We start from the raw sequence: 12,127 nt of genomic DNA, 5'->3' as shown, positions 1-12,127 counted from the left end.
GGCGAGAGCCGTCGCATTATGCTTTTAGATAAACATTGTGAATGTGTTTCTGAGTGCGATGAAAACAAAAGTTAATAAAATAAACTAACATCTCTCATTGCTGTCTAGCGTTCTTCCAGGTTTTTTTGCAATATGCGGGCCATTCAATCATAGTTTGTTTAGAAAAGACCAGAAGCAGTAATTTCGATGACAAAGGCTCTCTTCAGAAAGGGCCTGTAACCACCGTCGTAATATTTCAAACACGTTGACCACACTTCTCCATTAAGGAACGACGTAATGAGTGCGTTTGCCGTTGAATTTCTTTAATTAAACCCACAGTGAGATTATGAAAACTTTTCGGGAATGGAAGACGTTTGCCTTGCCTAGGTAGCCGATTGAGTTAGACCCATTCCCTCGGCATTTTGGAAAGTGTCCACTACCTCGCCTTTTTTCATATCTTCGTGCATACTGCCTCATTGTCGTTAGGGCCCACTTTCATGCACACATGAGACCAGTGTAAGTTCATCAGATTTGCATTGGGCATCACGCGTTTGAATCGAGTAAAGTAGATCAGGGCCACGAGAATATAGGATTATCTCATAGTGACGGCGTCACACCGGCGGTGCGGTCGCTATCACGGGTTCACTGGAAGTATTTTATATATAGTTTACTGAGGTATTGTTCGTCTCTACGAGAGAGGGCTTCACAGGCAGTTAAAGAAAAATGAGATATACGTAGCGTCCTTTAAACCAGAGACATTGGCTAGTTTACAGTCAAGCACATGGGCAAGCTGCAATTGTTCGGGGCAACCACAGGCCAAGCCACACACAATGCCTCGAAGGCATGCTCTCCCCTGTGATATTGTCGAGAGACGCAGGTGCCACCTGAAGCTTATGCTTTCTTGATTAATTTGCTACTTGTGACATTCATGACTACAAATACGAGATGACATTGTGGCACGCTATTTAATATATCATCAAGCTGCTTAAGTAAGATCTCAGCTACGATCCTCGCAAAGCGCCCGTGTTCGAGCATGCACAGGACTCTTCATAGCGCTGTTCCTTTAATTTGGTCCCTGAAAGCAATAACTAATGACTACAATACTCGGAATTGTGAAATTTGAGCCCATCGCGTTTGACAGCGGTCGCCAGAGACCCCCGCCGGCTCAACCAGCGTACGTTTCAAACGGCATGCTAGCCGGTCGTGTGGCTTCCGCTTCGCCACCGTCGCGTTCGCCGCACTATAATTATAGTTTTTCACGAGCGCTGTTATCAAACAATGCTTGAGAGTAAGAGACATGCTTCCCTCGCCCTCTTTATCCTCGACGCAAGCGAGCAGCGGCGCGCGCCGACGATGGCAATAGCGGAGCGCAGCTGCTCCCCGGCCGTTCACAGCGGGTTCAAGTTTTTTGACAAGGGTGCGATCGGAGATGGTTGTTCGGCGCGTTCGTTCGGTTACCGGCGCGCGCGATTGGCCTACTCCGCGCCGACGTCGCCAGCCCCGGGGCGCCGCCCGGTTTTTGGTGACGTCAAAATGACGACACGCTCCTGTCAATCATCCGCCCACCGAGCATTTCGTCCGAACGCGACGGGAGTTGAGAAGTTTGGAGCAATCATACGGCTTCGCATGGCGCGTCTGGTGGATTGGATTGGATCCAACAGGCGGCCTTTTCGGCTGCGGAATGGCACGTTTGAATCCAATTCATAGTTTAATTCTAGAAAATGGCGCTTCCGTTGGAAACTTCGGTTGTTGCGCTGGCTTTTCTAGAGGAAGGAGGAGAGCGGGTGGCGGTGCGAAACGCGTTTGAAGAGATGGCAGAAAGTGAATTCCGGCGTCGTTTTTGTTTCTCGAAACAAATAATTCGTTGGTTGTACAGAGAAATCGACAAGATCATCGGTGCCAGCGAGCCACTGGGATGTTGTCGCTGCCTCTTGAAAAGTGCGCCACTCTTCCCATCGTTTTTTTTTCTTTTTCCTTCTCGCTGTGCGCGACACCACCTAGGAACGACGCAAAGAACCTAATAGTTATAAATTGCAGTAGTCACACGTACTACTATTTGAAAACGTGCTTGGGCTTGAGAAGAAAAAATACATTTTTTAGATAAAGATTTGATTCAATTGGAAGACGAGAAACATTTGGCTTTGTAGTATACTGTTTGCAAGCAGACGACAAACGACGGAGATAAACTTCCGGGGAGGTCACCGCTTCCTGATTGGCTGCTCTCTCCGCCCCGCTGTCACAAATTTTGCATACTGCAACTTTGTGACGTTGCAGCAACTGAACAGAACGCGTATCGAACAAAATATCTCCGATCGCGCCCTTGGTACATCGCTACTAGCGTGCCGGCGTGGGTCTTATTCATCATCATCATCATTATCATCAGCCTGGTTACGCCCACTGCAGGGCAAAGGCCTCTCCCATACTTCTCCAACAACCCCGGTCATGTACTAATTGTGTCCATGCCGTCCCTGCAAACTTCTTAATCTCATCCGCCCACCTAACTTTCTGCCGCCCCCTGCTACGCTTCCCTTCCCTTGGGATCCATTCCGTAACCCTTAATGACCATCGGTTATCTTCCCTCCTCATTACATGTCCTGCCCATGCCCATTTCTTTTTCTTGATTTCAACTAAGATGTCATTAACTCGCGTTTGTTCCCTCACCCAATCTGCTCTTTTCTTATCCCTTAGCGTTACACCTATCATCTTATTCAGCCGCTCCGTAAGGCCATTCGTCAGCGGGTGGTAGGCCGTCGTCCTCCTATGCCTTGTCTGACTGTATTTCAGAATGGCTTGGGCGAGCTCCGCTGTAAAGGCCGTTCCTCTCTTAGTGATGAGGACTTCTGGGGTGCCATGTCGCAGCAGGATGTTTTCGACAGAATTTCGCCACTTCGGCTGCGCTACCTTTCGGCAGTGCTTTAGTTTCAGCGAAGCGGGTGAGGTAGTCAGTCGCCACGACGATCCACTTATTTCCGGTTATTGACGTCGGAAAGGGTCCCAGCAAGTCCATCCCGTTCTGCTGGAATGGTCGGCAAGGAGGCTCGATTGGCTGTAGTAATGCGGCTGGCCTTGTCGGTGGTGTCTTGCGTCGCTGACAGTCTCGGCATGTTCTGACATAACGGGCGACGTCGGCGGTCAGGCGCGGCCAATAATACTTTTCTTGTATCCTCGATAGTGTCCGGAAAAATCCGAGGTGTCCAGCGGTCGGATCATCATGTAGGGCGTGCAATACCTCTGGACGAAGTCCTGACGGGACAACAAGAAGGTAGTTGGCGCGGACTGGTGAGAAGTTCTTCTCCACGAGTAGACTGTTTTGAAGCGTGAAGGAAGGTAATCCGCGCTTAAATGCCCTGGGGACAACGTCGGTGTGCCCTTCCAAATATTCGACGAGGCCTTTTAGCTCCGGGTCTGCCCGTTGCTGTTCAGCGAAGTCTTCCGCGCTTATAATTCCAAGGAAGGCGTCGTCATTCTCGTCATCTTGCGGTGGCGGGTCAATGGGTGCGCGTGATAGGCAATCGGCATCGGAGTGTTTTCGTCCGGACTTGTAGGTTACAGTGATGTCGTATTCTTGTAGTCTGAGGCTCCACCGCGCCAGTCGTCCTGAAGGATCCTTTATATTCGCTAGCCAACACAACGCGTGATGGTCACTGACGACTTTGAATGGCCTGCCATAAAGATAAGGGCGAAATTTAGCTGTAGCCCAAACGATGGCGAGGCATTCCTTTTCGGTCGTAGAATAGTTGCCTTCCGCTTTTGACAGTGACCGGCTAGCGTAAGCTATCACCTGTTCGACTCCGTTTCTCCTCTGGACTAGAACGGCACGGAGGCCTAGGCTACTGGCGTCAGTATGGATTTCTGTATCGGCGTACTCGTCGAAGTGCGCAAGTACCGGCGGCGACTGCCTGCGTCGTTTGAGTTCTTCAAATGCGTCGGCCTGCGGCGTTTCCCACTTGAACTCAACATCACATTTAGTTAGACGTGTCAACGACTCGGCGATGCGTGAAAAGTCCTTGACAAAGCGCCTGTAGTAGGCACACATGCCAAGGAATTTACGCACTGCCTTCTTGTTGATGGGTTGCGGGAACTGTGCGATGGCAGCTGTCTTTTGCGGGTCTGGACGGACACCAGATTTGCTGATTACGTGGCCTAGGAACAGAAGCTCATCGTAAGCGGAACGGCATTTTGCCGGCTTCAGAGTACGCCCTGACGACTTGATGGTCTCTCGTACTGTCGCAAGCCGCCTGAGGTGATCGTCGAAATTTCCGGCGAAGACGACGACGTCATCCAAATAAACGAGACAGGTCTGCCACTTCAATCCTGCTAAAACCGTGTCCATGACGCGCTGGAACGTTGCAGGCGCCGAGCACAGTCCGAATGGCATAACCTTGAACTCGTAGAGGCCGTCTGGGGTGATGAAGGCCGTCTTTTCGCGATCTCTTTCGTCGACTTCTATTTGCCAATAGCCAGACTTGAGGTCCATCGACGAGAAGTATTTAGCGTTGCAGAGCCGATCCAATGCGTCGTCTATTCGTGGGAGGGGGTATGCGTCCTTCTTCGTGATCTTGTTCAGGCGACGATAATCGACGCAGAAACGTAGGGTTCCGTCCTTTTTCTTTACCAGGACAACAGGGGCTGCCCACGTGCTTTTCGACGTCTCGATGATGTCATTGCGCAGCATTTCGTCGACTTGTTCTCTTATAGCTGCACGTTCTCGCGGCGAAACTCGGTAAGGGCTCTGACGGAGTGGTCGAGCGCACTCCTCGGTGATTATGCGATGCTTGGCGACTGGTGTTTGTCGAATCCTCGATGACGTCGAAAAGCAGCCTTTGTATCGTCGGAGCAGACTTCTGAGCTGCTGTTGCTTAATAACGGGGAGACGGATTAATGTCGTAGTCTGGTCCGGGAACCATCGTCGTCGGGGTAGAAGCGGCGGAATCCGAGAGGACGAACGCATTACTGGTTTTCAGAATTTCCTCGATGTACGCGATGGTCGTGCCCTTGTTGATGTGCTTGAACTCCTGGCTGAAGTTTGTCAGCAACACTTCAGTTTTCCGTCCATGCAGTCGAGCGATCCCTCTTGCGACGCAAATTTCACGGTCTAGCAGTAGATGTTGGTCGCCTTCGATGACGCCTTCTACGTCAGCGGTTGTTTCGGTGCCGACCGAAATAACAATGCTCGAGCGAGGCGGGATGCTCACTTGATCTTCGAGAGCACTCAAGGCGTGGTCACTACGAAAGCTCTCCAGCGGTATCGCTTGATCTTTTGACAGCGTTATCGATTTTGACTTCAGGTCTATGATTGCGCCGTGTTGGTTCAGGAAGTCCATGCCGAGAATGGCGTCTCGTGAACACTGTTGGAGGATAACGAAGGTAGCAGGGCAAGTCCGGTCATGAACGGATATTCTGCCGTGCAGATTCCAGTCGGCGTAATGAGGTGTCCTCCAGCGGTCAGAATTAGGAGGCTCTCCCATGCAGCCTTAACCTTCTTCAACTGGGCGGCGATGTGTCCACTCATTACGGAGTAATCGGCCCCTGTGTCGACTAAGGCAGTGACTGCGTGGCCGTCGAGAAGTACGTCAAGGTCGGTGGTTCTTTGTCTGGCGTTGCAGTTGGGTCTTGGCGTCGGATCACGGCTGCGTCGTGTTGAACTGAAGCTGGAACGTCGCGCCGTCAAGTCGTCTTTCGTCGGTGTAGTCTTGGCTTCCTGACTTCGTCGGGACGGCGGCGTGTCGTCATTAGATCGTCGAGATGGTTTCTTCGTCGTCTTCGTCGGTGGCGGAGGATCTTCGTCAGCTCGACGAACAGCAACCGCACCTCCATCGGTTGCTGCTTTTAGTTTTCCGGATATGGGCTCGCTGACCGGCCCCGGGCCGGACCAGTGCATGGTCGGCGCAGCGGCGAGAGGTAGCGGCCTGGTGATGGCGAACGCGACGGTCGTCGAGAGCTCCATTGAATAGCGGCGAGGTAGTCGGCGATATCGCGAGGGCGTTCACCTTGCTGCGGGCGCGGAGCGTTGACGGCGAAACCTCGCAGTCCGTGGCCGGCTTCTCCGCAGGGATAGCAAGCGGGCGGTGGTGGGGGGCTCGCCAAATGTCCGTCTTCCTCGCGTAGGTGGGCTGGGCGACGGGTGGGAGTGCTGGCGGCGGCGGGGGCTGACGATGGAATTGCGTCGTTGCAGGGCCCTGGCGTGGTCGCGGAGAGGGTCCTTGACGGCGTGCGACGGCGGCGTATGTCATCGCTTCTGGCTGGGGCTGCGGTAATTGTTGTTGCCGCTCGGGAACTCCAAGCGATCGGAGCACCTCTTCTTTGACGATGTCGGCGATCGAAGCCACTTGGGGCGGCGACGAAGGCAGGACCTTGCGCAGTTCTTCGCGCACAATGGTCCTGATGGTCTCCTGAAGGTCGTCGGAATCCAGTCCTTGGATGGCGTATTGCGGCGTGAGCCCCTGGCGGTTATATTGCCGGGTGCTAATCTCCAGAGTTTTCTCGATCGTGGATGCCTCTGCAGAAAACTCAGCTACGGTCTTCGGCGGGTTACGAATAAGTCCGGCGAAAAGTTCTTGCTTGACGCCCCGCATCAGGAAGCGGACTTTTTTTATCCTCTGATATTTCGGGGTCGGCGTGCCGGAAAAGACGGGCCATCTCCTCCGTGAAGATCGCGATCGTCTCGTTTGGCAGCTGCACTCTGGTTTCTAGTAGTGCTTGGGCTCGCTCTTTTCGCACGACGCTTGTAGACGTTTGCAAGAAGCCGCTTCGGAACAGGTCCCACGTCGTTAAGGTGGCTTCTCGATACTCGAACCAGGTCCTGGCGGCGTCTTCTAGTGCGAAATAGACATGCCGCAGCTTGTCGTCGCTGTCTCAACCGTTAAACGTAGCGACCCTCTCATACGTCTCCAGCCAGCTTTCGGGGTCCTCAAATGTGGAACCGCGGAACGTCGGTGGCTCCCTGGGCTGCTGCAGAACTATTGGCGGTGCTCCAGCTGCCATTAGGGCTGTCTTCTTTGTCGTCTCTGGACGGACTACTCTGACGATCTTCTTGGTCGTCTCTGGTAGAATTCCGTGTTCCGGGGGCAGCTGCTGTAGCCGGCGGCTTGCTCGATGTTCCGGAACGGCGCTGGTGTTGTCTTTGCGGTCCGGGCTTATATTACGGCTTGTCTGGGGCGTCCGGTACGTGAACGTAAAGCACCTCCACCAGATGTCACGTGGTGGTGACGTTGAGAACACAGTAGCAATACTGGGAAAGGCAAAACTGGATTTTATTGGGCGAACCTGTGCCCACAAAACAGGCTACGCTTATAGCACAATGAGAGCGGCGAACACAGTCGGCGATCGTCGAAAAATCGGATCAGCGGGTCAAGCGCGTCGGCTTTTATAGACCAGTCGTCGAATGTTCCAGACTAACCGATGGGACCCGCTTGTCTTCCACAAAGTTCTACAGTATTCGCGTCGCGCATAGATGCAATCAGATTACTGAATTTGCGCTAAAGGACAGTGTAGGGAACCATCGATAACATTCCAGAAACTTCTTTTACATGCAGGTGCGTCCTGCGCTGCGCGATGACATTTGTTAGGCGGCCAAACGTGGTCGCCCGATAAAAATAAGCACACTTGTCAACACGGTGCAGATGATCTAAAACTATAATCCCATGGAAAGGAATTTTTCTTCAGCTTGTTGCAATATTGTTACACATGGGTCCTCTTTGTCGCTGCCAATTCTTGATGAAGTCAAGAGGACATTTCGTAACTTGTACTACGAAGTAAGCATTCTTGATGTGGAACGATGCGGCGGGATGTGAGGCGTTGTAGGCGGAGCTTGTCATAGCTTTTTGACAGCTCAATAACTTGGGCAACCGTAGAGGGGCTCTTCGAAATCAGCATCTGAAATGCGTCCTCGTCGATAAGCTTGAATATATGCTTGATCTGATTGCCCTCAGTCACTGATGCATCGACCCGTTTACAGAGGTCGATGACATCTTCAATATAGCTTGTAAATGTCTCACCAGTCTGCTGAGAGTGCGACTGTAGACGGTGTTCGGCACGAAACTTTCGAACAGTTGGGTGGCCGAAGACTACGCTGAACTTTGTCTCGAACACAGTCTGGCTTGGGGTTTCGCTCTCGATATTTCGAAACCACAAGTGAGCAATTCCGGTGAGGTAAAAGGGGATCATGGTTAATTTCATATTGTCGTCCGATTTGTTTTTCACAATGACGTGTTCATAAGATGAGAACCATTCATCAACATCGTGGTCGTCAGTGCCGCTGAAGATGGGAGGGTCCCGCTGACGGAGCGTGCAGGGCATACGTTGGACTGGGGAGCAGTTGGTGGTGAGCTCATGGTCGTTTCAGTGGTCACTAATGGCAGGGAAAGTCCGGCTGCGCATTTCCAGGGTTACAGGAGACTCAGCAAACCTCCACCAAATATGACAGAGAAGTCCGACACGGCTTTGGACGACACGAATGACGCCGACCGGAAGACGCAACAGCGTAGGCTTAGCCAGTCAGACCAGGAACAACGCCTAGCCCGAGCCCCACTTGCGTAGCGCTGGCGATGCATCTGCGGAGCTCTGCACGGCGCACTTCGTCATTACAGCTGAAACACCCGGTATATTGTTTTTTACTGTGAAGAAGTCATTGATTACAAATCAGCATGGATTTTTCACTGACTGCTCCACTATCACAAATATCTAATATTTCGTGGCACAGGTTTCTGCGTCAGCATTTCAAAGAGGACAAGTTGACACCGTGCACTCTGATTTCAGCAAATCATTTGAAGTATTCAGCCACTCACTGACTCTGATCAAGATTACACACTATGTTGTCGACTCTTCAGTTGTCAATCTCCTGCGCAATTACCTTCTTCATAGATAATGTGATATTTGATAATTTAATGTAATGTATGATAATGTAATTTGATAATGTGATAGATAATGTGACATCTCTCATGAATCAGTATTAGGACCACTCCTTTTAAAAATTTTTATAATGACGTTCTTTCCGCTATTAAGAACTTTTCTTTCCCTCTACAAGGCGACGGCATAATGGTTTTGAAGAAAATAGGCACTGTTGACGATTGTTGTGCCCTGCAGTTGGATCTGTTTTCTTTTTCTCTATGGTGTAAACTAGGGAGGTCAAAGAAAAGCAGCTCGAGTTGAAGGTCCGGTCGATTCTTAAGAGAAAAGGTGAAGCCAATACGTGCCCCTCCTTCACCTGAAATACGGCCTTGTCGGGTGATGTCCGGTTGCAGATTAATTGATTTGGCTCTATTATTGTTATGCTAGGATAAGTGGAAAAATAAAAGCTGGTTGTTCTCGAGGAAACTAGTAATTTCTTGTGCATATTGATGACGTTCTCCACAATACGATATGCCAGGATACTAAAACCAGTAATAGAGAGGTACACGTAGATAAGTATCTGTCTGGTAAGATATGCCGTGATTAACCATGGAGGTCGATTAACTCGTGAGAAGTGCTCGAAAAGCGCTTCTTCATGATTTTTACCTTGATTTGCAGTTTAACCATGCCCGTCCTGTGCGGCTTCGCCTTTGGGGCATAGTTTCCACTCCAGCAGTTTTTGTTTAACTTCCTTGGGGCAAACACGATAACCTCACCTTGAATGCGGCTAAGGCCAAAGTCATGACTTTCACACGCAAAACAGCAAGCATTTGTTTTTCTTATTCTGTAGATTCTGTGCCGTTGTTTAAAGTCTATGAGATCAATGATCTGGATTTACTCTTCTATACAACAATAAATTTTTTTGCTCACACTAAACGCGTTGCAATGCGAGGTACGCGCTTTGTCGGCTCTGTTTTCAGACTATCGAGGGAACAAAAACCGCAAGTTGTACACAACATACTGTATTCCTCAACTCGAATACGTGTCAGTCGTCTGGAATGGCTTTTCTAGATCCAACAGTAATATTGCAGGTCGGGTCCATAAAAATTTTCTAGCATATATCATCATCGCTTTGCTAACACGGACACTGGACCTTGTTCTAGCGCTGTCGCATTATTGTCGTTGCCCATACTTCGCTGCAGATGCAATTCTGCTGACCTTTTTTTCCTGCTTCCAACGTTTTATTTATTCAGCACCCACAGCGCCAATTCAGGCATTGCGGAATTACAACTTCTCAGTTGTATCATGTTTCGTTTTCCACGCAAGATCACCAGAGAACACAGACTTTTCTATGTTCCTGCCTCTCATCACGAAAACATGAACCGTACACAGAATACTGAGTCTTTAAACGATTATTTTCGTGATCTTGATCTTTTTGATAACTTTCTGTCATGGTTCTTTCCCGACATTGGGCTTGCTGTGTCATACTTGCACGCATTGCTTATTTGCCTTTCTCCTACTTTTTCTTTTGTAATAATAATGCGCTTTGTTGTAGGCACGTTCCTCTTTTCACAGTTGTTCTTGCTATTTATTGATTTATTTATTAATAAATTACCCTGCAGTATTTAGTATCTTTGAGCGGAAATACGTGCGGGAAGAAAGGGAGTGGACAGGACAGACTCCCATGCAGTGTTTTTTGTGACTTGTTTTTGGATTTAAACTTATGCGGGCGCCAGCATTCAGGCTTTAGGGAGGTTCGTGGGCCTTGTAAATAAATGATTGATTGAATAAGTTATTATTTCATTATTATTGCAGGCCACCCAAGATCTTTTGATGAACAGGATCTCCAAGCAGCTGCCCGAGTTCTTTCTGCGGGTAATGGGCACCGGATCATCAAGACGGAGGAACCAAATCCACCACAGAAATTCCACGGTGCCACCGCATGCCTTGTCCAACGGGGCTCCAGCAGTATAGGCTGCCGCGGTCAGACTGCACGATAGTCTGTTGAAGAATCGCGCATAAAATTATGTGGAATAGACATGCGCTTCGCTGAAGATAATTCGTGTCACTGCTGTCACCAAGACGATTTTAGTGCGCTGTGCAGACAGCAGATTTGGAGTCCAGCTATGCTGTGATGTCACGCTAGAACGCTTTGGTGAAGTACGAAGAGAAAATTGTCCTTACTAGTCGGGTTCGAATCAATAAATGCACGGCTGTAACGCAGGTGGTCCCAAAATGCTAGTATTGCTTTCTTTAAAATTCAGATAATCGTAAAGTAGACACACGCGTGAGACAAGCATGGGTCTACAAGGTAAAATGATTCAGCACTCTCGCATATACACTCGGCCACAAATATTACGGAACACGAAATGTGAGAAAAAGCTGAATATCTGCGCAGCCTCAGAACGCAGCCTAGTGTTCGCATTTACCGCTTATAAATATATATATATATATATATATATATATATATATATACGTGAATATGTCAACAACATTGTGATGCTCGGTTTTACTGACTGCTCTTACGGTGTGCTCGGAAATCGAATGTTTTCTGACATCCCGTGGTCTGTAAAGATTGGTGGCCGGGTGTACTCTTTCGAGCAAAAGCATGCGGAACCTAGCGTTGCCGCGATAAAAGCATCCTTTTCTTCGCCTATGATTGTAACTTTAAATTGTGCAGTTTGGTCAAGACTTGGCCATGGCAACTTTCAAACACACTCGTCAATTTCGATGTTTCAACTACGAGTAAGCCAATTTTTGTGTGGGCCTGTGGTCCGTACACTTTTGCTCGTCGGTTCTGCTAAAAATGGAAGCTCGTACTGTATCGGTTCTTCAAATGTACGTACTGAAACCACATGGCTAACAGACTCGCGAAAATGACCCCTGGCCTGGCGTCACGACCAAATCTGTATGTGCAGCGGCCATCGTCGGCAATCAAATATCAGATAGACCCAGAAGCCTGCCCACAAGTGGCATATGCCTTCATGATTATCAATTAGCTATATCCTAACCGTATAAAGTTGAGCCTTCTTCTTAGTTCTTTGAGTATATTCAAATTAAACGTGACCTAGTAAACAATGTAGAAGATGTTTACTACTTTCAGGCTTCCCTAAAGATAGTTCTGCTGCTCCTCGAGCAGCCAGAGCAAATGGCCAATGAGAACCTGTAGGTTCACGCACTTCTTCCGATAACTCAGAAACGTGCTCGCCATTATACAAATCTACAAAATCTTGTGCAAAACACTCGTAGAGGAGAAGAAGGAACTTTATTAAAGAATAGTCCGGCAGTTGTTGTAGTGGTGGCCTCAGGTGGCGGCTCG

General features: G+C 49.3%; 1 protein-coding gene across 1 annotated transcript in view; it reads left to right on the top strand.

Annotated features, from left to right (window-relative positions):
- LOC142591544 (uncharacterized) overlaps positions 1–10,850 on the top strand; it is a 30,580-nt gene extending 19,730 nt beyond the window's left edge. Inside the window, exon 4 of the mRNA XM_075703862.1 lies at positions 10,624–10,850. Within this exon, the coding sequence (XP_075559977.1) occupies positions 10,624–10,782 (159 nt within the window). The 3' untranslated portion in view covers positions 10,783–10,850. The remainder of the gene's footprint in view (positions 1–10,623) is intronic.
- The last annotated feature ends 1,277 nt before the right edge of the window (positions 10,851–12,127 follow it).

The sequence above is a fragment of the Dermacentor variabilis genome, chromosome 8 (assembly GCF_050947875.1).
Source record: "Dermacentor variabilis isolate Ectoservices chromosome 8, ASM5094787v1, whole genome shotgun sequence".
In the NCBI taxonomy this organism is placed as follows: domain Eukaryota; kingdom Metazoa; phylum Arthropoda; class Arachnida; order Ixodida; family Ixodidae; genus Dermacentor; species Dermacentor variabilis.
This window is presented reverse-complemented; position numbering and strand designations above follow the sequence as displayed.